Source organism: Piliocolobus tephrosceles, chromosome 8 (genome assembly GCF_002776525.5).
Source record: "Piliocolobus tephrosceles isolate RC106 chromosome 8, ASM277652v3, whole genome shotgun sequence".
Classification (NCBI taxonomy): domain Eukaryota; kingdom Metazoa; phylum Chordata; class Mammalia; order Primates; family Cercopithecidae; genus Piliocolobus; species Piliocolobus tephrosceles.
This window is the reverse complement of record NC_045441.1, coordinates 91,730,787-91,756,540: the sequence shown is the minus strand read 5'-3', so window position 1 is coordinate 91,756,540 and position 25,754 is coordinate 91,730,787. Positions and strand designations below refer to the sequence as shown.

The 25,754-nt window shown below is 34.2% G+C and overlaps 1 protein-coding gene across 2 annotated transcripts in view; it reads left to right on the top strand.

Moving 5' to 3' along the window:
* The first annotated feature begins 4,293 nt into the window (after positions 1 to 4,293).
* CD36 (CD36 molecule) overlaps positions 4,294 to 25,754 on the top strand; it is a 37,690-nt gene continuing 16,229 nt past the window's right edge. Inside the window, exons 1-4 of one of the 2 annotated variants that reach the window (XM_023226613.2) lie at positions 4,294 to 4,539; positions 11,542 to 11,635; positions 12,092 to 12,300; positions 21,547 to 21,707. In XM_023226613.2, the coding sequence (XP_023082381.1) occupies positions 12,181 to 12,300; positions 21,547 to 21,707 (281 nt within the window). In that variant the 5' untranslated portion in view covers positions 4,294 to 4,539; positions 11,542 to 11,635; positions 12,092 to 12,180. Of the gene's footprint in view, positions 4,540 to 11,541; positions 11,636 to 11,765; positions 11,910 to 12,091; positions 12,301 to 21,546; positions 21,708 to 25,754 lie in introns of those variants that run through there. The other variant, XM_023226614.2, reaches the window with a different exon arrangement.

Genomic DNA, 25,754 nt, shown 5'->3' with positions numbered 1-25,754 from the left:
CTTCAGCTTAAAGGTAAGTAGACTTTATAGGTTATCCCATTTAACAAGAAAGGACAACAGGAATACAATGATTTTTATGTCTTGCCTAGTTTACAAATCCTATTGCTAATAAAGGAATCACATGGGTCATGTGATTCCTCTTCCAGAACTCTTGTCATGCATCTGTCATTTGCTTCTCAAATATGTTGCAATATTTGTTACTCAACTTACTGTACTCTTCCTCTTTTATTTCACAAGTGTTACATTCCATGAATCAGCTTATCCAAAAGTACTGTTGAAAGAATTTTTTTTAACTATACACATGCTAAATGAAAGTCTATTTATTTATTTATTTTTTGTATTCTCAAAGTGGATAAAGGCTTTCAAAGCATGATACAATCCTCAACAGGAAATGACTCAAGTTTATGGAATAAAAATGTAAACATTTCTGTAAGTTACACATACAAACAGAAAAGTAAAAATTGTCAAATTAAAAAAAAAATTGTCAAATGTCTGAAGACTATTTTCCTACTAATTATTAAGAAAGGGACAAAGCAATTTATGGGAAAAAAAAAAAAGGTGAAAAGGATATTGTTACAAATGATTAAAATAAAAATGGCAGCAGGACATCGTGGCTCACACCTGTAATCCCAGCACTTTGGGAGGCCGAGGCAGTTGGATCATGAGGTCAGGAGATCGAGACCATCCTGGCTAACACAGTGAAATCCCATCTCTACTAAAAATACAAAAAAATTAGGTGGGTGTGGTGGCAGGCACCTGTAGTCCCAGCTACTTGGGAGGCTGAGACAGGAGAATGGAGTGAACCCAGGAGGTGGAGCTTGCAGTGAGCCGAGATCTCACCACTGCACTCCAGCCTGGGCAACAGAGCGTGACTCCATCACAAATAAATAAATAATAAATAAATAAATAAATATATATATATAAAATTGGCTAATATACTTTAGAAAATTATAAAATTACTGGGGGAATGTTAACACACACTTAACGTGTGTTACTTCTGAGGAATATAATTGGAGATTGATCATTTTATACTTTTCTATAATTTTCAATATTTCTCTCTATACTTAATACATTTTCTAAAATAAAATTGTGCATAATAGCCAGTGATGGCCATGGCAATTATCTGTTGTTGTTTTTGTTTTTGTTTTTTGAGACAGAGTCTCACTCTATTGCCCAGGCTGGAGTATAGTGGCACAATCTCAGCTCACTGCAACCTCCCCTTCCCAGGTTCAAGTGATTTTCCTGTCTCAGACTCCTGAGTAGTTGGCATTACAGGCATGTGCCACCACACCTGGCTAATTTCTGTATTTTTAGTAGAGAGGAGATTTCACCATGTTAGTCAGGGTAGTCTTGAACACCTGACCTCAAGTGATCCACCCACCTTGGCCTCCCAAAGTGCTGGGATTACAGGTGTGAGCCACCAAGCCCAGCAACAATTATTTGTTAAACAAAAACTGTGTCAGACTCTGTGCTAAATCCTTCATATTATCACTTTTAATCTTTACAGCAATTCTGTGAGGGAGATATTTCTACTATGTTTAAGAGAGGTTAAAGTAGTTAGCAATAAGTCATATACTTAGGAAGTGATGAATTACAAATTCAGACTCAGATTCCATTCATTTTCCTAACAGATGTTCTTAATCTGAAACCATTACATATCCATGGTATGAACAAACAGCATAATAGTTTCTCATTTCCACTCATTCTCACTACTTGTAAACCATTATTATGGTTATGATAGTCTTGTGTGTGTCTGTTTAGTCAACTTATTACCAACTATGGGATTGTTCTATACTATGGGGGTTCAGTGGTGAATTAAACAGAGAAGCATCCCCCTCCTTAAAAATACAACATTCTAGCAGGTGCAAAGACAGGACAAAAACAAAAGTCAATTGGCAGAATTTCTTTGATGGTGATAAGTGACCTGTGGAAAATAAAGCAGAGAATGGAGAGGGGAGGAAGCTTGTAGGAAGTGGGGGTGATGAAATGGGGAGTGTTGAGTGCCTAGTAATTTTCAGGCTCCTGTCAAGTATTGTACACTTCTCATCTCTTAGCTCTTATTATTACTCTTTTATTGTTTTCTCTATTCTTTGATTATGAAAATGAGAACAATGAATATTTTAATTAACTTGATTGTGGCAATCATTTTACAGTGTATACACATGTCAAAATGATTCATACCTCGATAAATCTGGAAAAAGAACAAGCAGTTAACTTCCAATTGCAAGTCAATATAACTAGGACCCGGTAGCCTGAGGATTTCAACTTATATCCTTCCGATTTCTAACCCTATGTGATCTCCTGCAAAAAAAAAAAAAAAAAAACAGAATTGTGTCTAAACTGACTGAAGTAGATTGAAAATTATATCCTGTCATTCTAATAAATTAATCTAGTGTTATAGTGGATTTACATAAAGGTATACTCTCACATAAAACACATCCCTTTATAATATAGTGGGTGCACAGTCTTTTAAAAAATGAAAACCCCAACACTATTCACTCTAAAATGGGTACAGCATTTTATTGTGTTATTGTTTAAGGTATATATTTTTCTCAAAATCCACAGTGGCAGATTTGACTCAGCTATGTGCATTCGGGTCTTGTATGCTAAGCTACTCAGGAACTGTTGTCTATGGGATTGAACACTTAACAGCTGTCTCTGGGAATGTAAATTTGATTCTTTGGACTACTCATGGGACTCTGTGACATTTTCCTCTCCAGTGACAGCAGGTTTAAATGGCATTAGGCTACTGATTAAATAATAACCAAGTAAGTTTAATGTCAACTTAGGCATCTATTTTGCATGTATTTTTTTCTGAAATATCTTTCTCTAATTGTGATCATATTTTCATTATACTTTAGTCTTTTGCTATGTTTAAAATATGCTCTTTTAAACTGGTCTTATCTGAACCCTTGTGTTGGTAAGCTCTTTCTGAATTGGTATATTAGAGTGTGAATGTGTAAGAATTAAGGTTGAGAAATAAATATATCAAAGTAGCCTAAATACAAAATAGCTATCTACAAAATATTCTTAACCAAAATAATATTCGTCTTTATACTACCATTTTATGTCGTGCCACCAAGAGAAAAGGTCACAGTTATTTAAGGGAATTACCTTCTTAAGTTTCATGAAATCTCTGCGAGTTACTCTTTTCTAACTGAAAGAATACATTATAAAGAGATTGCATACAGTCATTTTTACTTAATCCTAATTAAGTGGTCTGAGACTTGAAAACAAAGTAATAGACTTACAATATTTTTATGACTTCTTATTTTTTTAGATAAATGTGTCAGTAAAAAATTCCTTGGGAAAAAAATAATGCTCGAGGAGGAAAGAGTGTTTGGGGTTCTTTTTCAGTTGTATAGCACTGCTTGCAAATGAAAGGATTCGTTGTGTGCCTTACATGCCCGGAAAAGGACAGCATGAGCATTCTAACTATAAGGACTGGTTTAAATATGATCTAATGAACTAAATATATTTCTGCCTGTTATTCTTAGGTTGCTTTACTTCTAAGGTTGTTTGAATGCATTTATCCAGCTATCCTATCACATATATGCCAGGTTAACCCTGCAAAGGTTTTCCTGTATGATTCTGAGAACAAGGTCTTGATAGTGAAGGTTCTTTACCCAAAGTGCAAGGCCTTCTATTTTGATTCAATATCAACATAATGCTTTTTTTGAAAGTGATTTAAGTACTTTTTTATATTAAAAGATTATCCTCAATAGTAATTCTACTTAGACATATTTCGGTTGAAGAAATTTAAGTAATTTATTTTTTGTAGGAGGACTGTGCTGTGATCATGAATTTTTTGCAAAACTAACAGAAATGATAAACAGTTAAGAATTCCCAGCTAGAACAATAGGCTGTTTCCTTTTTTTAAGTCAGTGTGTCATCCTTGCTGATTGACAGTCTCCAGTTGTTTTCAAAATTATTAGTCTCACAGTATTTCAGAATTACACTGTATAAAAAGTACATTAAATTTAAACTTAATGAAATAAGTTTTACAAGCTCAGTCAAGACAGGGAAGTGAGAATGTGATTATTCTTCCCAATTTACTCTTTTCACCCCCGGTCTCAGTCCAGCCTCTGAGAATATGTTAGGGAAAGCTCAGCAAGTGAGTTCCTTTTGTTTTTCTGGCCTCTGACTTAGTTGGATGGAAAATGGCCAAAAATAAAAAAAAAAAAAGTAATGCAGAATATCTCAGATATAGGTAATGGGTCTTCACCAGAACATAAAAATAGACGCTTATTAGCCATATCAGTAATGTGCTATGTAGGGATTTTTTTTTTCTTCTTCTTTCAGTTCCTCTGGCAACAAACCACACACTGGGATCTAACATTGTAGAGTGCTTTTTTTTTTTTTTGCTTTTTTTTTTTTTTTCTTTTGGGAGGGGGTTGTGGTTGCATATTTAAACTCTCACACATTTATGTAATGAGGACTGCAGTGTAGGACTTTTCTGCAAAATACCATTTGATCCTATTAAGAATTGTCCAAATGTTGGAGCATTCGATTGAAAAATCCGTCTTAGCCATTTTAAAGGTAAGTTGTATGATTTTTCTTTAAATAAAAAAGATTAAGGGATTTTTCCCATCACCCAGATGATGGGAGATGACACTACTGTATAAATACTCCAAAGAAGTTATATAACAAGGACAGGAAAAAACGTAGTAACTGTTTGCTAAGTCACTAGGCTTTATCTAAAAATCAGGTTTGCATTATTTTCAAGTTATCAATCTTCCTATATTTTATGTTTAAAAAATATTAAAACCATACCCAATGGCATTTCACATCGTATGTATAAGTTGATATTTGAAGTGATTTACAATGCAATTTGGATTATTATAAAACTTTCATTTTATACTTAGGCTATCTATACATGATGTTTAAATGATGAAGATCATTAAAATGCAGACCAATATAATGAGGTTAGATGTTATAAATGACTTACAGCTCTTATGTCAACATGTTCTCTAATATGCAATTGTTAACTACTTATCAGTTTACAGAGTCATTAACTTGTTTAATTTTCAATCTGAACTGCACAACTTTTGGTGTACCTGACTTGCTCTACATGATCAAATGCAATGTGTACTTTGGATATGTGCTTTTTAAGTGCTTTTCTGTAATGAACAAAGATATTGTCATTGCTACTGGGAATAGCAAAGTATATTACTTTTAAATAATCTGAAATTTAATTAGTGCAAATTAGTAGAATAAAAATAAATCAAAATTAATGTTTATTTCAATTCAGGAAGCTTATTACAAATAGTACTGAATTATTAGATGATGATACCAAGTTGAAGTAAAGTATAAATCAGTTTGGAGGAATTAACTAAAAGCCTCAAATTAATTATATTAACTAAAATTATAAATAACTATAAATGGCATAAATTCTCTAGAGTACATCCCAGTTTCTGAAATCAAGTAGCATATTGAAACCTGTTTTGTAAAGATTTGCATGTACTTTTTAGTCTTTTTCTGTGTAGTTTTAAGTCAGTAATGTGTGCTGAAGCTAAGAAAACATTGCTTTAAATATTGGTTCACAAGGAAACCAAAATGAAATATTTAAAAATGTTTGTTATACAAAAAGTCCAGTGGTCCTTTGGAGTTTATAAGAAAATAAGAAATAAAGTAGAAATATTTTAATTTACCAGACTCATTAGTGAGCCATAACAATAAACCAAATAGAGAACCATCAGATAATGGGTTAGCCTGGGAAGAATATTAATTACAATTGGAGGTACTTGCACAGAGTGTACTGAATTTGGAATTTACCTCAGAAGTTATAGTTGCCAAACTATTTTTTTTTTAGGGAATTTTTTTAACCTTGTTTACTTCAACACATTTGAATCCTGCGTGTGTATGTATTTCCTGTGTGTTTCCTGAAAAGGAAAGTTTAAGATAATTCTGTAACTATCAGATAGTTAATTCTGTAACTATCCTCAGATCTAATCAGATGTTTTTGTTCACTGGCCCAAGATGTGGCTAAAACTTGCAAGTAACATTGTTCTAAACTATTAGCTGTCTTTCCATTTGCATATTTTAATCTCATACATACATGATCTCATTTCATTATAATCTGTTTTGCAAATAATCATTTCTACTTTTGTAAAATATACACATTTATTAGATTTTTAAAACACTTGGCCAATATTAAATGCCATTTTACTATTATGGCTTGAAATGACACTTCATAGTAATATTTCAAAATTACAATAACATTTTCTATAATAGAAATATTTATACATTATTTTACTTCATTTCATTTAACACTTGCAACCTTCTTTGATGTAAATAAACTCATTTTAGAGAAAACTGTATCACAGACAAACTTTAATACTAACACCCAGAACTGAATCTACATTTCTTGGCTTCAAGGCCCAACATTTTTGGCATTACAAACCTTATAGTGTCTGTTTATAGCGGAATTTGGGGTGTGGAAAAAAGACATTGCATTCTTGTCTAAGGTTCAAAAATTAAGAATGGGTCTAGATAATACTCTTTAAGTCAGTATGAACTTAATAATTTCAAACCTGTAGTAATCCCTGGTTCATGAGTCTTTAAAAGATGGGACTTGTTCTAGAAGGATCCCAAGTATAACATATAAAGTCGAGTTTATTTATTACATTAATTTTTTAAGACTACCATCAAAACAAGTTTCAAATTGCAATATTTGAGAAGTATATAATTTTATATTACAGATGTCTATCAAGTTTTATTATCGTACATTTTTACCTTCATATATTCTGATAGGATGGAAATGGACATGAGATAACTTCAGTAAGATAAGATATTGGAGATTTCCTAGTCCAGTTACTTGAAAATTATTTGTGGAGCCCATGGATTCTTTGGAGATGACTCAGAGCCCGAGTGAAGTGTGCCTGGAGAAGGGAAGAGGCACAGTTTCTGCTCCTTTCTTTTACCAAATAGCTCTTCTTTGAACTATCTTTGTATATTGGTATTGTGCATAAAATTTACTTTGAAAGGAGAATTCTATCTCTAAACACGATTTTATAAAGAGTGACCTAATGACCTTATGTTGATGAAACATAATTACAGTTAAGTGATTGTTTTACACCCATTTCTACTACCTTGAATTTGAATCTACATTTTTACTCATGTCCAGGGAACTGTGTCTTTATAAATATACATAGTCATGATAAGAATGTGAATAAAGTTTAATTTTAAAAACTAACTTCTATACTTATGTAAACTGTTGAATGAATTCCCCCAAGTCCTACAAAAACTAGATTTTATGGACAGACACTGTATTTTTTAGATAAGAAACTCTCTGTATCAAGAGAATGGAAAACAGAAGAGTGTGGTCTGGTTTTCTATCCTAAGAAAAAGTGGGAGGAAGGCTTATAGATAGAAAAAAAGAAAATTTTAGCTATCTACTGATCAGTAAGAAAATGTCATTTAGGTCTGACAATTATCTATGGTACAAGTACCCTGGAAATGTAAAACTTTTCAAATTTCATAGTTTACATCCCAGCAGATGTTACTTCAGGGCCATGCCTTTTCTGGGTGGAGTTTCCCAGGGAACACAGCTTTATAAACACAAGGGATTAATTATAGATGCTCTGGAGACTTGCTCTAATATTCTGAACTATTTACTAAAGAGGCTTCTTATATCTCAGTCTAATGCGGGCTTTGCAAAATACAGAGACTTTACAAAAGTCTCTGTTTCTACTGGGTTCCCAATATAGTGGAAGGGTATTTTGCTTAAAAGTTCATTACAGAAACACTGTTGACCTGACAACCAAAAAGGAAAAAGAAATTACAAGTTATATTTTTCCTCCCTCTTTCAAAGATGACCCAATGTAATAGGCTCCACTCACGGATTCTACAAAAGGAATAGGATTTATAATCTACAAACTGGACAGAAGGCAACTGAGCTACCTATAGAATCAAGAAAGGCATGAAATTAGTTGCCTATTAAAACATGTCTTCTTATTTTCCCTTTCTTCTTTATACAAGTCTCAATTAGTTTTCTGTATCTTGGCTTTCTAAATTTAAGTACTTTAAGCAGGAAGTAAATTATTACAGATACAGTATCAATATCTTCTCTGTTTCTATAAAGAACAAGTAACAATTAGTAAAGAATAAAATTTAATCTACAATTAGCAAATGAAATTAACTACCTATTTTAATATATAAGGAGTTATGTTATTAAGAAAACTGAGTAAGCATGACCCAAATTTTTTATGCTCTAGACGGCTAAATTTGGTGGAATGGTGGAGACAAACTACATTCTCTCTCTGAAGATAAATATAGGTGGAAAAGCTATTGACTGCAATGTACTATTTAACCCGAGCTTTTCTCTTTTGTATTTGGTGCACGTCATATGTAGTATGTTTGGTCCTCCTTTGCCTCAGGTGAATAAAACTAATTATAATTTTGTCATATGCAACTTAAGGATAGAGTATGATTATAATAACAATACTTCATTACTCATGGTGTCAAGGCACTGAGTGATAATAAATGAACCCAACTAGTGTCACGTATTTTCCTATTCTTAGGAAAAAGGTAGAAACTTAATAAGAGGGAATCAATCAGTTGAAAATTTGAACAAATAGACAAGTTCAGTTTGTCTAGCTCTGTTTTCAAAATAGCACTTGGATTGAAGTTCTGTTAGGTTAATACTTGTAATTTTGCTTATATCATCCTGACCAATGTTAGATTAAGAACTGTGTAACCATAGAATTCAACAGAATAAATTACTAGGTACTTCTGTTTTCTAATGTATGTGACTACAGCAGTGGGATGTGTACACTATCTCACTTCAGTTTTAAGTTCACAGCAGACATAGGCAGTACCCAGGCCTGTCCATTACTCAACATATCTAGGCTCAGAGTCCATAGAAGTTATAATAATTAGTTCTCAGGTCTAGAGAGGGAGCCATTGGAGAGCATGTACTACTCCCTGGGTTCTTCAGTAGTTACTGTTGGAACTCTTTACCCCTTGCAGAAACTCTTCTCTGTAGTGTGTGGAGCTACTTGAATAAAGAAGAATGATTTGGGAAAGGCCAGATAGATTCACAACTAGGTTGTGGCATAGAATCTGGAGAAGGGCAAATATATGAATCACAGTCATTTTACCTAATGGACTTCCACATAAGAATTGAAGAACCAGTTCAGCTGCTTAAATTAAAAACGGCTGATCTCATTTTACACATGAGGAAATTGAGGTGTAGAGAGATTACGTGGCTTGCCCACTTACATTTAGCAAGACAGTGACAAATCAGTCTTTGGTTTAATCTTGTCCCCTAATCTCAATTGAACCAGCTGGGATCCCTGTATTTTAATTGCTTCCTTAAGTATAACTTGCAGAAAATAGTTGGGGATGGTCTATGAAATGGGTGTTCAATAAAACATTATGTACCTAATAAGCTACCCTAAATCTTATTATCAGTTCACAACATACAGAACACCAGCATGACATTCTCTAGTTAGCAATTACTGTGCTTGCTTAAAAGATGGTTTCAAGAAAAGTTTCAAGTGCTTTACAATTATGCATTGCAAAGGATATTCTATTTGACAATACCCAGTCCTGATTACCAGCATTAAATTACTCGTTCCATTGCATTAGGACAGGCATGGGCAAAGCCATATGAGGTAGCGTGGTATATGATTTCCAAGGGCAGGGAAAGCTATTGTTACCAGTCCACCCCTGCACAATTAATAAAAAGCCAGCCCTACTTGCTCAGTGAGACATAAAATTCCTTAGGAAAAACAAATCAAACAAATCACTTGTTTAGATTTATGTGTGTTCCCTTTACATTAGAGAAAAATGACACTAAAGAACTAGTCAGTCTTCTTAATCACCAAGACCTTGATGTAGATGAAGTTTATTGCCTCCTATGGTTTATACTGGAAAGTACCCTATGTAAGGGAGTAGGCAAAGGGGAATCCCAACGGTTAAGGGAACATACGTAAATAATAAAATTGGCAAGAAAAAAAATTGTAACATTTATTCCTACATTTTGGGGAAAATATCATTTTCTTATTTTCTTAGCTCTACAAGTCATATTTCTGAAAGACTATATGATTATTAAAGTGGAAATAAATACTAATACAATCATAAGAGTGGTACCTCTGTTGCAAGAGAGCTGTGGAGGGAAAACCTGAAATTATAACAAACCACAATTTTTAATACAATTACAATGTTAACAACAATATTCTATGTGCCCTTTTTTTATTGTAGCCTTCATTCTGTTGGCACATATGTTTTCTTTGGCCATGAGCATTTCAAAGTAGAGAATAATTGTTTATAGACTATACAGCGCATTCTGACTATAAATGACAGGCCAACCCCATTATTGACAAAATGCCATTACAACAACAACAAAAAAGTTCAAATAAATGAGTTTTCAAATACTAGTTAGAATTAACTCTTATTATTACAGTAGGATCCACTCATTTCACAAATTGTATTCTTTCTTTCAATCTTTACTTTTTATTTTATTTCATTTTATTTTATTTTTGAGATAGAGTTTTGCTCTTGTTGCCCAGGCTGGAGTGTGATGGCATGAAACTCTTCACCGCAACCTCTGCCTTCTGGGTTCAAGCAATTCTCCTGCCTCAGCCTCCCAAGTAGCTGGGATTATAAGTCTGTGCCACCACGCCCCGCTAATTTTGTATTTTTAGTAGAGATGAGATTGCTCTGTGTTGGTTGGGCTGGTCTTGAACTCCCAACCTCAGGTGATCTGCCCTCCTCAGCTTCCCAAAGTGCTGGGATTACAGGCGTGAGCCACCATGCCTGGCTCTTCCAATCTTTATATAATCACATACTATGGCTGGGCATGGTGGCTCATGCCTGTCATCCCAGGACTTTGGGAGGCTGAGGTGGGTGGATCACGAGGTCAGGAGTTCGAGACCAGCCTGACCAACACGGTGAAACCCTATCTCGACTAAAAATACAAAAATTAGCTGGGCGTCGTGGTGCACACCTGTAACCCCACCTACCCAGGAGGCTGAGTCAGGAGAATCTCTTGAACCTGGGAGGCAGAGGTTGTAGTGAGCCAAGATCATGCCACTGCACTCCAGCCTGGGTGACAGAGAGAGACTCCATCTCAAAAAATAATAATCACATATTTTATAAAGATACTAAACATTAGATTGACAAACATATACTAACACAAACTACCTGATTTTAACAGGATTAGCATCAACTGCAAATGACAAAATAAACTATATTGTAGTTGAATATGTAGGGAAAAAATTCTTTGAGATTAGTAAGAAAGCAATGCCATAGTTGAAACAAGACATCCTCTACATTTTATATTTTCTTCAAATTCTTTACACCTGTAGGCTATCCAAAGTCATTAATAATAAAACTGAAAATAAGATATACTTACTTAAAATAGTTCCATGTTTTAAACAGTTTTTAGGACAAGCAATTCAGGCCTGAACTCAGTATTCATGAACATTAGAGTTTCTTTTAACAGTTATTTTAAGTATGGTGATATTAGACAGTGCCCCAGTATAAAATTTCTGGGAATATTTTTTCTATTTACCCATGCTTTTCTCATTTTCACAGATAGCTTTCAAATGATTAGAAGAATTGATTATTTCTGCGACTCATCAGTTCATTTCCTGTAAAATTCATGTCTTGCTGTTGATTTGTGAATAAGGTATAGTAAATAAAACATCTGTTACCATACTTGCTTATCATTTAATGGAAAACACATCAGTCAACCCACATTCGGTTTGCAGGAGAACTCCAGAGAAGGTGTGGAAGGCTGTGTTGGGTGGAGAAACCAGATAGTGAGGATGCAACAAAGTTGCTGAGATGAGGGTGAGAGTTCTCCTTAGATAAGGTTTCAATATGTTAATCATGCATAGAAAGAAAGTTAAAAAGAAGGAATTTGAAGAAATTCAGATATGACATTATTAGTTCTGTCACTGGTAAGCATTAGAAGCAAGAAAAGGGAGGTGGACTGAGGAAGTCACTTTGGTGAAACAAAAAGAAAAGCATTTGTTTATTTATAACTGGCAAAATGATCTGTTTCAGTGGGTGTTTTCTTTGTACTTTGATCTTTTTGTACTGATATTAAAGCTTCTGTTTTATGATCTCTTTCTAATGATAGAACCAGACCTGGTAGAAACCACCTTAATCATATCCAGGAGTTTGCAAGAAACAGGTGCTTAACACTAATTCACCTCCTGAACAAGAAAAATGGGCTGTGACCGCAACTGTGGACTCATCACTGGGGCTGTCATTGGTGCCATCCTGGCTGTGTTTGGAGGTATTCTAATGCCAGTTGGAGACACGCTTATCCAGAAGACAATTAAAAAGGTACAAGTAGTCCAAAGAATACGCCTTGTCAATTTGATTCATTCTGTCTTCTCGTTTTTTGCTTTGTATTTACCTGCTTTATACTTCATGGTAACTGCTAATTTGTATCTTTGACATGATGGTATTTATGAACCACTGCAACTCTATATGATGTGACTGTATGTGAAATGTTGTAAGTATAATGTATATTTAACATGACTCCATTGCTATCTTAAATATAAATACCAAATTCTATTAAAAGCTGTCTATAGGTATGCATGTTAGAAATAATTGTTTTAAGTTATGTCCAAGGAGCATGTTGGCATGCTTTTGAATAGGAAATAAGTGAGTATATTCTGTAAAAGCACATTTATAAAAGAAGTTGTACTTTAGTTAATACTGAGAAAAGTAAAACCGTGTGTGTGTGTGTGTGTGTGTGTGTGTGTGTGTGTGTGTGTGTGATGTGTTTAATACCGAAACAAATCCTTATTCTTAGGTAAACTTGCTGTTTGGTAATACACTGGTTAGTAATCCACTATTTTTATATATGCGTAATCTCATCTCATAAATATTTTCTATTTATGAAGCTTCATATTTGAATCTTAGAAAAGGCTTTCAAAAATATGCAGAATATATCTTAGTATATAACAAATTGACTATAGTGTGAAAAAGAGTGATTGAATAGATGGGCTTTGCACAACAATCTAGAATTCATCTCCCCTCAGCCCCCACAGCTTATTCGAATTAGCTACACACTCACTCATCAGAAACACTGATTGATCGAGGGAGGAAGAGAATAAAGGGAAGCAGACCTGCTGAAGTTCTAAATGAGGGATGGCAAATTCAGATGGCTTCAGGAGTTTGGATACAGGGGTTAAACAAAATTTAAGGTGCCAAGAACAAGATAAAATGAAGAACAGGAACTGCTGTGAACTAGATTGTGTGTTTCCTGCCAGAAGACATAAATGTTCATTTTATTAAACATAATACTGGCCAAATAAAAAATGAGTTCTGCCTTCAACTCTCTACCTGGTTAGGATGGCAATGACCTAGACAAAGGGTTAGTAAGCATAGTGCACAATGGAGAACAGCAGGAATTGAATTTTTATTAATTTTTTATTGCTATATTGTTATTATTTTTAATATTTTTGATCCACAGTTTGTTGAATCTGCAGACCTGGAACCCATGAATACAGAGGGCTGATTGTATTGTGTTTATTGCTAACATATTGCAGAACTTCAGCCTCTTGCATTTAACTGAAAAAAACATGTAAATTGATAGTATCCTCTGCCTTGGAAGTCTTAGTTTTCTTGAAAGTATTTTGATATAGGCCAATGGAAACAGACAAGTAATAGTGAGGTGTGGGGCTTATCTAATAGTGAGATGGAGTGGCCATTGATCTGACATCCTTCCTACTCTATAAACTGTGTTCTCACCCAGATCTGATGTAGAGAAAGCACAAGATCAGTGTCTGTGTTAACATACAGACTATAACATCATTTGGAAAAGTTTTCTAAATTAAAAAATCACAATAATCTTCCAATGCATAGCAATTTAGACTATTATTATTATTATTATTATTTTGCTGACACATAATTATTGGTCAATAACTGAGTATCGATCATTTAATTTGTTTCTTTGTCATACAACAAAACTGGTACATGTAGATTCTTTTGGATAGCATGTGAGGTGCTAGCATTTATTGTAATTCTTTAATATTTATCTTTATGCTCATAATAGTTAACCATGAGAAAGTAAGTTTTCTGACATCAAAATGTGCTTTTGTATAATGACTAAGAGAATAAAATAATCTCAGCTATTGTAAGCTAAAACCAGGGGAAGGTATATTATAATAAAAAATACTGAGACCTATGAGACTCTAGAATTGAATTGGAAAAGTAAATGCTGTAATACTTTGAAAGAGAAATCTCTCAGAGTATTCAAGAAACTTCAGGAAAAAGGTAGGACTTGATTCATTTTTTAAAGAAGTGTAGAATTTTGAAAGTCCCAAATAACTGCAGTAACCATGTCAAAGATCCTGTGAAAATGCTACCAAATGTAGTGAAGATGGAAGGAAGAAGGTAGAGAATATGCCCAGAATGCTGGATTAACAGGAGAAAAGAATAGAAGTTAACATGGGGTTAGAGTTAGGAAGCAAGCTTAGAACATCAGGCAGAAAAATACTTAATTGATGATATGATACACAATAGTTGTCAGTACGTTTTTCAGCAAGTGTAAGACGTAATAAAACCTGCATTCACAGATTAGATGGCTAACGTTTAATTCTTACTAAGAGTTTCCTATACACTAGTTCACTTAATCTTCAAAAATATCTGTGAGAAGTTGCTGTTATTTCACCCATTTTACAGGCGCAAGCCCTTAACTCAACTTGCCAGCTCACCTAGCCAATAGGGAAAGAAGTCATTCTCCAAACATAAGCAATCTGTAGGAAGAGCCTAGATGAAAAACCTAGCCTTGTACACTACTCTACAGCAGAAAGGTTGCAAAGTGAGGATACCAGAGATAGGAAAACAAACAAATAAAAAACTGTAGGATATGGCCACTTTCAAGGAGAATGTAAGATTCCCTTTTAGAAAGATATTTGCACAATCTGCACATTACATAACAAAAGGTACACTGGTCTGGTGTGGTTGAGTATATAAAAAAAGCTGATAGATAATAGGATGAAATGGAAGCCTGGAGAGAGATTAAATTAGAGAGAGGAGTAAAAGCATCAAACTCAAGGTGTCCAGTGAGTTATTGATAGAAGGTATGTATATACCTTACAAAGTAAACAGAGGTTTTATAAGTGATGTGTTATGAACATCAGTCTATGTTTCAAAGTTCAGAGTTCAAATAGATTTGATCATTGCTATAGAGATTACAAATAAATCTAAACAGTAGATTCAGAGTTTTAATGGAGAGAGGAAAAAAGCAGAATAAATATAGAATTTGTACATACTTCAGAGGCAGGAAGACAAAAGTAGAAAAGGAAGAGAATGATCTTATATGAAGAAACAGAAACAAAGAGTGCAATCCTAGAAGTTAACAGGAGGCCAGAACTCAAGGAAAGAAAGGATAAAATGTTCTCAGGCAGATGAAAATTAAGAAAATAATGATTAGAGAACATGGTCACCAATAATTTTGAAAGTATACTTTGAGTAGTGTGATAAAGAAGGGGGAATTAAATCAATGGAGTGCTTTTCCTTCTTGTTTTTGAAATAAGAATTATCTGTGCGATCTTTTACAAGAAAAGGGGGAGATTCAGGCTTCCTAGTGTAGATTCAAACTCAAGGAGGTGTGGTACAACTGAGATTTATAAAAACTGTCAAATGACGGCACACATTGTAAGCCCCCTACATGTCCATAGACTAGGACTCATCATCAGAATCCTTATATTGGTCAAGGTGTATGGTACATTTAAGGCTAAGCTTCATTTTGCTCTCAGATTCCTACACAACCATGTTGACCTTGTCAATTTTAGTTGTATGAAGTAGGTGGGATTTTGTTTGAATAGACTGTTTCTTTTTTTCTTCAGTTTACAGACTATTTTTTAAATGATATTGGCATATATATCTCTTTGGCATACAGTAGGAGTCAAATATTTGAATTTTGTGTAAACCTAGAGAGCCAAGTGTCTTACTGCTGCCTCAGAAATACTTAGGGTAATGCTATTTCACAAACATATGAGTTTTAGTACTGGCGACTTCTTATTTGTGTACCATTAAAACTCATTTAATATTACTTTGTTTAATTGACTAATAGAAAATTAAGAAAGCTATTGTATACAAGTGATTTTTGAAAAAAGAATTAAGCTGTTTAATTGAGAATGATGAGAAAATCATTTCATATTAAGTGTAGAGTTGGAGTGCTCTAATACCTTCCAATTCTGAAAGATGTCATTGTCATTTGAAATAGTCTAAAGCAGTTCAGAAACCTTATTTATATTTTATTTTTGCTCTTTATTTTCAAGGGATGTCTCTGGTATCGTCATGCTTTTTATGGATTATAGCTGTAATCTTTCTTACCAGTATTTTTGACCATGATTCTTAATAGAGTAGTGTGCAGCCAGCAAGTTTATGCAGTCTTTCAAAGAAAACTAAAAGGCAATAGCAAGAGCTGCCATGAATGTACAAACTACCAAAGCACTGTGGACAAGAGTCAAAATTCTGCCACCATTTGCAAAAGATAATGTATCACTTGACATTATTAATGTCAGTTGATAAAATGTTTAGTGAATATTGTATAACATAACACAGGTATGCTAAGCAGATTAATGCAGGAACAGAAAACCAAATACCACATGTTCTCATTTATAAGTAGGAGCTAAATATTGAATACACATAAAGAAGGGAACTATAGACACCTGGGGCTAATTGAGGGTTGGAGGGGGGAGGATCAAAAAACTACCTATCAGGTACTATTCTTATTACCTGCATGAAGAAATAATCCATACACCAAACCCCCCACGACACACAATTTACCTATATAACAAACTTGCACATGTACCTCTGAACCTAAAATAAAAGTTGGAAGAAAAAAACTACAGTTTAAATAAATTTTAATTTCCCTATGAAACTAACCATAGAACACCAAAAAGGAATTATAGGTTTCTTTGTTCCTATTAGAAAACTAGTATTAAATATCATCATTCAATTAATGATACCATTATTTCCTTCTCCCATTCTTGAAAAAATTGATCCTTCTGTAGCTTGTAAGAAATGGCTTCAGAGAAAATAAATTGAAATAATAATGATTTATTAAAATGGCTATACTTGACTGGGCACAGTGGCTCATGCCTGTAATCCTAGTTTGGGAGGCTGAGATGGGTTGATCACTTGAGCTCAGGAGTTTGAGACCAGCCTGGGCAACATGGCAAAACACCATCTCTACGAAAAATACAAAAAAAAAAAAAAAAAATAGCTGGGCATGGTGGCACATGCCTGTAGTCCTAGCTTTTGTGGAGCTAAGGTGGGAAGATCCCTTGAGCCCAGGAGGTTGAGGCTGCAGTGAGTTACGATGACGCGTCTGCATTCCAGCCTGGATGACAAAGTGAGACCCTGTCTCCCCCACAAAAAAAATTGTTTGAATAGTCCATATTTTAATCATGTAATTTGTTTACATTAACTTTATAATGTATGCTTCTGGTATTTCAGACCAGATGATGATGGTCTGAAACTAAAGCCATTTTCAGATTCTCTGCACACTGTCACTAAAATTCTAATTCATTCTCTTCTCAACTTATACATACTTGCACAATGCAAAAACATGAGAATTTCTTTAAACATGGGGAAATGATTCTCTTTAGGCCCAATTACAAGCAAATGGTAGCAGTTAGTGGGAAGGGTGGAAGCTATTTTTAGTATGCTTCTGGTTTTTAAGGAAGTTTTTACTTTACTAGAAAGATAAGTATTAAAATGATTAACAGAAAAATAATTGTCACAGGATATTATATAAGTTACTGGCACATGACTGGCTTAGACAGTAAATGCTATGAACTAAGCAATTAAAGCAGTATGAGAAATAAATGGTATTAGAGTTCTTCTTCTAAAGGATGGATAGAATTTGTAAAATACTAATAGCTGACATTTATTGAATGTCTGCTTTGTACTGACACTGTTCTAAGTATTCACATTTATTGATCCCCGTAACAATCTATGAGGATACATAAGCCACCTGAAAATGCCAAAATTCAACCTTTTTTGATTTTCAAAAATACTAATTTTATATGGTTGAATCTAACATTGCTGTTGTAATTTCACAGATAAGGAAAGTGAGGTACAAAGAAATTAAATAAGCTGCTCAAACGTAAATGATTGTTATTATTAAGTGATCGAATTCATAGCATCTAATTTCATTGTTGGCCACTTCAGTCTATGCTTTAGGGAAGAAGCCACTATACTTTGTTAGGGTGGGGATAGGGTAAAAAAATCTAACTCATAGATTAAAATCTGCTAAACACACATCTGTCTCTTGAGAGTACCTCATAAAGTCCTTGAAAAGTGAAACAAAATGTTTTCTACATTTGTACTCTACTCCATGCATAGCAAGGCATGAAGGGCATTTTAATAATGAAAGTTGTCAGTCATGTAGATGATTATTGCTGCTTCATGAAAACAGTATTCAAGTGAGTGTATGACTACATATAGGATATCATGATCCCAGCAAACATCTGTTTTCAAATTAATGTAGCAGAATAGAAGTTTCAAGGTCAATGCTTTCAACTCAGCTATAGACCATGCTATGTGAGAGTCACCAGGCTGAAATCCTGTTGTTATTGGGGCTGGGTAGTCTGCATACTTAGAGTCAGGGACAAATATACACGTACACATTAGCCAAGTGATAAAATCTTATATTGCTTTTTCTGTGTACATGCTTATCAGCTTTGTACTTCAAGTTTAGTAAAATATTTGCAAAATAGGCTAGATAGTCCAAATCCAATTTAAAATCCAGTTCTTTTAAATTCACAAAGGACATAACATCTTTTGTTTCTTGTGACATATTTAGTCTTGGTATTCAAGGAGTGACTACAATTTAATACATATAGTAGTGGTAGTATCAGAAGCATTGTATTCCTACTTTGACTACTTCAATATTTTTCTCTGTGTCTCTAAACAAATCATGATGCTATGGAAACTATACAAAATTGAAGTGAAAGGACCTGAGTTTTCTATTATCTGCTAGTAAATTTGTCACATAACACTGAGTCAGACATCTCTTTTCTCTAGAACCCATTTTCCACCTCTAAAAAAATGGATGGGGTTAGATAGTCCCGATTCTAACGGTTGATAATCCAACACACTCATTTCAACCCTGTGTTTCACCTTTGCCTTATTTGTTGCAAGAGATATTTTTTAAGGGAAAAGTGATTCGTGGCCTTTAGAAAAAAGGTCTCAAACACATACAATGTCTTTTGGTGTTTAGATGGACACTCATTGTAGGGTTAGGAAGGCATTCAGTCCTGTCAAGCACATTCTGTCACAGACTCTCTTCAATTCTATAAGAATTGACTGAGTTTCTTTCATTAAGAGATATTAGGTCAGTGCAAAAGTAATTGTGAATTTTGTCATTAAAGTCGCAGAAACCGTAATTGTGTACAAACCTAATATGTACCTTGAGAGGCACTTGATGAATAACAGGTATTGTTTTTGAGCATTAAGATTCTAAAAGTGTGAGGATAATAATGTGTGTGTTTGTGTGTTCTCCCTTAAGTCTCTTGAAATGGAGAAATCAACCATTTTCAGCTTCTATTTAGCTTTAAGCTTCAACATCCTCATCAAACATATTTACATTTAGAAGAATATCCATAATACTTTACGCGATTTTGTCTTACTGCTAGACTTAGTGTGGAAATAAGTCTTTTTGGGAGCAAATAAAAAGTTTTTCAAGGACAATTTGTTGTAAAAAGTAATAAAGATTCTATCACTCTAGCAGGTCCAATATACCCCGTATAAGTGGATTACAGCAGCATTGGATTTTGTAATTCCATTTTAACTTGGTGCCCAGTTCTTCTCTAAGGAATTCCCTTATTCCCTACGTTAAGCAATAAATAAAATATCCTGAAGATATGAAGCTTAATTTGACTTCTACCAACTAAGTGCAGAGGGTGACAGAAAAAAAAAAAAAAAAAAAAAACTGTCATAGCATGGTGTAAAGGAGGACTAGTCTAAGGGTCAGGGATGAGGATTTTTGTCATGAATTCACTACTGTTTGCCTAGGCTGTCCTTGGGCCAGTCGTCTGGTTTCTCAGAACTTCAGTGTGCTCTACTGGAAAATGTGATCATGTTCAATGTCCTTTCCTAATCTGTCGTTCTGTGAAGCGGTGCTTCCAGGTGAAGGAAACAAATAGGTCAGAATGTTCCTGTGGTCATGGTTCTCTTTAGGCTCATTTTCCATGAAATAGTTGCATTCCTCTTCCTCTAGCACACTCAGATTAAGCTGGAGTTCTTTAATCTGGGCATTCTTCCCAATACTTCATTGGAAATACCGCCGGCTTCAAAATCACCTTTGTTTGCACTATCTGCTACAGTGTAATAGACTTCTGGCTCAGAGAGTGAAAGCTGTGGAAGAAAACTAGAAGAATATTTATGTTAACTCCCTTATTTTACGGATAATGAAACTGACCCTAGGGAGGGTTGATGACTCTCCACCCAGTTCCAAAGCTCCTAAAGCAAGGAATCGAGTTCCTAATATAGGATTTTTAATTCTCTTATTGGTGTATTTTCCACTTGTCTATTTTTACCAAAAGGAGTATCAGCAATTTTTAGTGGATTTCACAAGGGAGTAATAGGACAGCTTTCTTGTCCTGTTTTTTTTCTTTAAAAACTACAACCCAATGATGGTGAGTGAGGCTGTTGTAATTTTTAGAAACATATGCTAATGGGTTGTTGCAAATATAGGGAAAGTTAGGGGCTGCGTGCAGTGATTCACACCTGTAATTCCAGCCTTTTGGGAGGCCAGGTCAGGTGGATTGCTTCAGCTCAGGAGTTCAAGATCAGCCTGACCAATATGGTGAAACCCTGTTTCTACTAAAACTACAAAAACTAGCTGGGCATGGTGGCTAGGTGAGAGGATCACTTGAGCCTGGGAGGTCGAGGTTGCAATGAGCCAAGATTGTACTACTGTACTCCAGCCTGGGTGACAGAGCAATATCTTGTCTCCAAAAAAAAAAAGGGTTGGGGAAGCCAGATTGAGGAGGATTTTGAAGACGTGATGTCAAATTTGTGTTCTTCATGTAGATATTTTTATTTTCTCAATGTAGTAAGTGTTAAGTGCCATCCCCTGGAGTGTCCAACTCTTGAAGGAAAAGAAAAAGCTTCCAATACCACTAGATTCTTCACTCAGTTTTTGTGTCTGGTTTCATCAATCCAACTTAGGGGCAGAAAAGAAGTTCGTGTTCAACTCAGTAAGAACTTTTTTGAACGTCGGTAAAATTTGCTTAATAAATCATGTTGACTGTTGCAATATTTTCCAACAGTCACTCTAAAGCTGCCAAACGGTCACTTTAAAATTTGCCTTAAAATCAACAGTCATGTCTTCAGTATTACACACTGATTCTCTTTGTAAAAGACTAAAAAGGCTGCTGTGATAATAATTTGTTGAAAACGTTTCTGTTGCAAGTGTATGGCAAGGTTGCAAAGGTTCTCATGAATGAGGCACTTGAGCTTGGTCCTTTTATTCTGGCTGACTCAAGGCTACAGACAATCGCCCAGAAGTGCCTGTACTTACTACAAAGACATAACCCAAACTTATTTTCTTTTTCATAGGAAGTTGTCCTTGAAGAAGGTACAACTGCTTTTAAAAATTGGGTTAAAACAGGCACAGAAATTTACAGACAGTTTTGGATCTTTGATGTGCAAAATCCAGAGGAAGTAATGATGAACAGCAGCAACATTCAAGTTAAGCAAAGAGGTCCTTATACATACAGGTGAGTGAGTCCCCACAAATATGAGGCACTCTTACCTTAAACATGTATTTCTGAGAAGTCTTCTACTTGAAAAATGTCATTGTATTGAAATGTACTTATTATTTTCTTGCCAAAAATATACTTTAAAATAGTTTTCCTATATGTATAGCATCCTAATCTAAGAATTTAATGATTTTAAGGTATTTATTTTCAAAAAACTGGAAATTATATACATTATCCAAATATTTATTAGACAGTATATAGAAAAGATAAACATTTCATTATAAACTTACCGGTATCAAATAACTTCCCTATGTTTATGAAGTTAGTGTTTTGTTATTGTGGCATATATTCTCAACAACTCTGAATTATTCCTGCTGAGCAAAAAAAAAAAAAAAAAAAATCAGTTTTCACATCTTAAAATTTAAAGCATATCTTAACAGTGGTTCTCAAAGCGTAGCTGGGCCACAGCAACGTGCTGGGCCAGCTGCATTAGCATCAACAGGGAATTGGGAAACAGGCAAATCCCTATACCTCATCCCAAAACAAATGAATGAAAGAGTTGAGGCCCACTAAAGAGTTTTACAAACCCTGATTGATTTGAATATACAATTTTTGAGAACCACAGTGCTAAATTCATTTTTCCTAGCTGCGGTTCCTACTCAGGATTTATATTCAAATTAACTTCCAGGTCATATAGATGTTTACATTGATCTATTTTAGTTTCACTCTTATATTTTCTCTAGTGTTGAGACTGAATATTTTTTATCTTTCCTCTGCCTTCCCTAATAGTTTAATACACTTTTGAACAGAATCTTAGAGTATTAGAACTAGAGGAAATGATCAGCCAAAATCTGTCATTTTGTGAATTAAAAATGCCTGATCCAGTGGATGTGAGGTCACTTGTCTGTGTTCACACAGATGTAGGTACTAGTAACTCCTAGATTTTTATATACATTTTCTCCTATTTCAATTATAGCCTCTCTATCTTTTTCACTAAAAAGGGGAAGAAGGGGGAGATTAAGGTGCTAAAAACATCACCTTAACCAAGGATTAGGAATATATTTATGGTATCCATATGGAAACATAGTTATGTTCTGCTATAGAATTCATTACCTAAATGTATATTTTCCCTCACGGATAATCACAACTAGTTATACATCATGATTAGTTCTTATCATAAAATTTTGTATTTCTATTGATTTCTTATAATTTATAGTTTTAGTATCTTATCTGTTTTGGTTATCAGATGATTATATAATTTTCCTTCCTCTCCAAAGCATTACTATACTTCCACATTGAAAACTCACACCCAGAATAAAGTGAAATAACGGGTATGTCGTGAGGGTGGTGCCTACTACCATAGCACATGACATGTAAGCCACAGAGGGCCTCGGTGCATGTCCTGTCTTGGCAGTTTTACCAGAATCTCCTATCTGTGTGCACATCTGTGACAATTCAAAATTTTGTCAATGAAGACTTAACTTTTATGGCTACAAAAAAAATCTTACCTTAGAATTTTTTCATGGTCTTGAAGTTTTTATATTATTAGCAAGAGTCTATACAAATATCTTGTTGCAAAGAATGTTCTTAGGTGTAATATATCTATATATATATAGATATATATAACTATGAAATAAATATATATATATATATGTATTCATAGGTATATATACCTATGAAAATCTAGAATTCACATATGACCTAAGGAGAGTATCAGCATACTTGTTTAAGAAATAGAACTTAAGTCAACTGAGTGTGAGGAAAGAAAATAGTTGTTAGAATTTGAGAACTCATCATTTTTTTTGTTTGTTTTTTGTTTGTTTGGGGAAGGTTATATTTTTCACTTTTATTTTTAATTTTATTTATTTTACTCTGTCACCCACTCTAGAGTGCAGTGGCATGATCACAGTTCACTGCATCCTCAACCTCCTAGGCTCAAGTGATCCTCCCACTTCAGCCTCCCAAGTAGCTGGGACCACAGGTGCATGCCACTAATTCTTTTTTTTTTTTTTTTTTCTTTTGTAGACAGGGTTTCGCCATGTTGCCCATGCTGGCCTCAAACTCCTGGGCTCCAGCAATCCACGTGCCTTGGTCTTGCAAAGTGTTGGGATTACAGGTGTGACCCACCATGCCCGACCATATTTTTCAATTTTAAATATATTATTTGGGATATGAGAAAACATGTTATTGAAATAGTTCTCCTCTAGTAGTTGGTAGCTAATGTATATTTTTTTCTTAGAGCCTTTAACCTCTCTCTCTAAGGGACAAAAAGGGGATGTGTTAGATGTATTTGATTTGCTTAGAGAGGCAATGGAGTAAAGACTGGAGAACAGGTTGCATTTACAGCTAAATTTTAGAATCCATAAACAGCTCTTTCTATTAACAATTCTAAAGGGATTCTTGATTAACTATAGGTCATCTTGTCTCATGATGTCACCAAAATAGTCTTTTATTGTTTGCCTGAGTGCCTTAAATAATGGAAGAACAACCAGTACCTTTTAGAAAAAAGTTAACACTTTGATAGTGTTTGTGTTGAGCTAAACATGCTTTTTCATAATTAATTATACCCTAAATCCATCTGACATTGGAAGTATGTGAGAATGTCCTTCCTCAAACAGAACCACAGGCTTTATTTGGCCAATGGCCGCTAAAGTAAGCTTGATGACACTTTGACAAGATATGACCTGAATCAAAGCATGAAATTGCTCGGGTTTAGATCTTATGTGTGTTTCTACCTGCACCATCTCTACGAAGATGCTGTAATTCCTTCAGAATATTCTTAGATCCATAATTCATTTTTTAAGTTACTTTGCTTTGGAAAGAACATAAAGTAATCTTGAGAAAAGTCTAAATTCCTTCCCTTGACCTTATAAACAAATACATTCCAAAACTTCCATACAATCTAAGTTTTAAACAAAAAATTCAGTAATTATGTTCCCTTTTTAAAACAACATTCTAAAGACAGGGCTGTTTTAAGGATTTTTCTTTTAGTGACTGCCATCTACTGGTATAATGTTGTCAGTATACGTGACAATCACATTGCTATTGTTTTAATATATGTGCATATTTCTGAAAATTAAAGTACTTTGATTTGAAATATTAGTAATATGCACACTAATTTAAAATACAATTGTCCTGAGTGCTGTTTCAGATTTTTATATTCTTTGTATGTCTGCAGTACTTCAAGAATAATAAAGTTTTAATAAAATTATATTGAAAATATATTTCTAGATAACTTTGAATCCTCTTTTTAAAGAATCTGAGACATTTATTTAGTAAATATATTTACTGAGAACTCATTATATACCAGGTATGATGTTTAGAGATACAAAACACTCATAAACTCCTACCCTGTAGGAATTTACATTTTTATCATAATGAAATAAAATGGGTTTTTAAAAAATTCAGTCCAATTGTTTAAGTCTTTACCTTGGCTATTTACTCACTTCATGGACATTCAAATATGACAGTTCAATTATGATGTATATCTTACTTCTTTTCAGTGAATATCTTCTACTTGTGAAATGTATTTTTCCTGTAATAATCACCCTTCACTACATTCCTAAAATGTAGTTGGTACTTTGCAGCCTAGATATGTTAGAGTCAGGAGATTAGAACTAACAAAAGTATTCAATATACTTGAGAGGTTGGGGAAGTTGTTCTATAACCCTTAAAAATGGAAATGATATTCTCTTATCTCTAATTCTCATTAAAGTACTGACAAAAGGGAAAAAGCAGTGCTGGATAGGTTATGTATTTTGATCATTCTTTCTAATATAAGAAAATGTACTCTAAATATTCCCCTGCTGAAGTCCTTGTACTTTCTCCTCCTTACCCTCAGGATAAAGTCTGTCATTTGAGTATTACATGCAACTGTTTTATGTTTGAGATCTTTCTTATTTCAGCTGCTTTATTTCCACTACTCTCCTCACCTCTTACTCTGTAATCCAACCACACTCAAATATCTGCATTTCCCAAAATATATTATGTTCGTTCTTATGCGTGCTACCGTCTGCCCTACTTTACCTAACTAAATTTCTATTTGTTACATAGACCACTTATGTA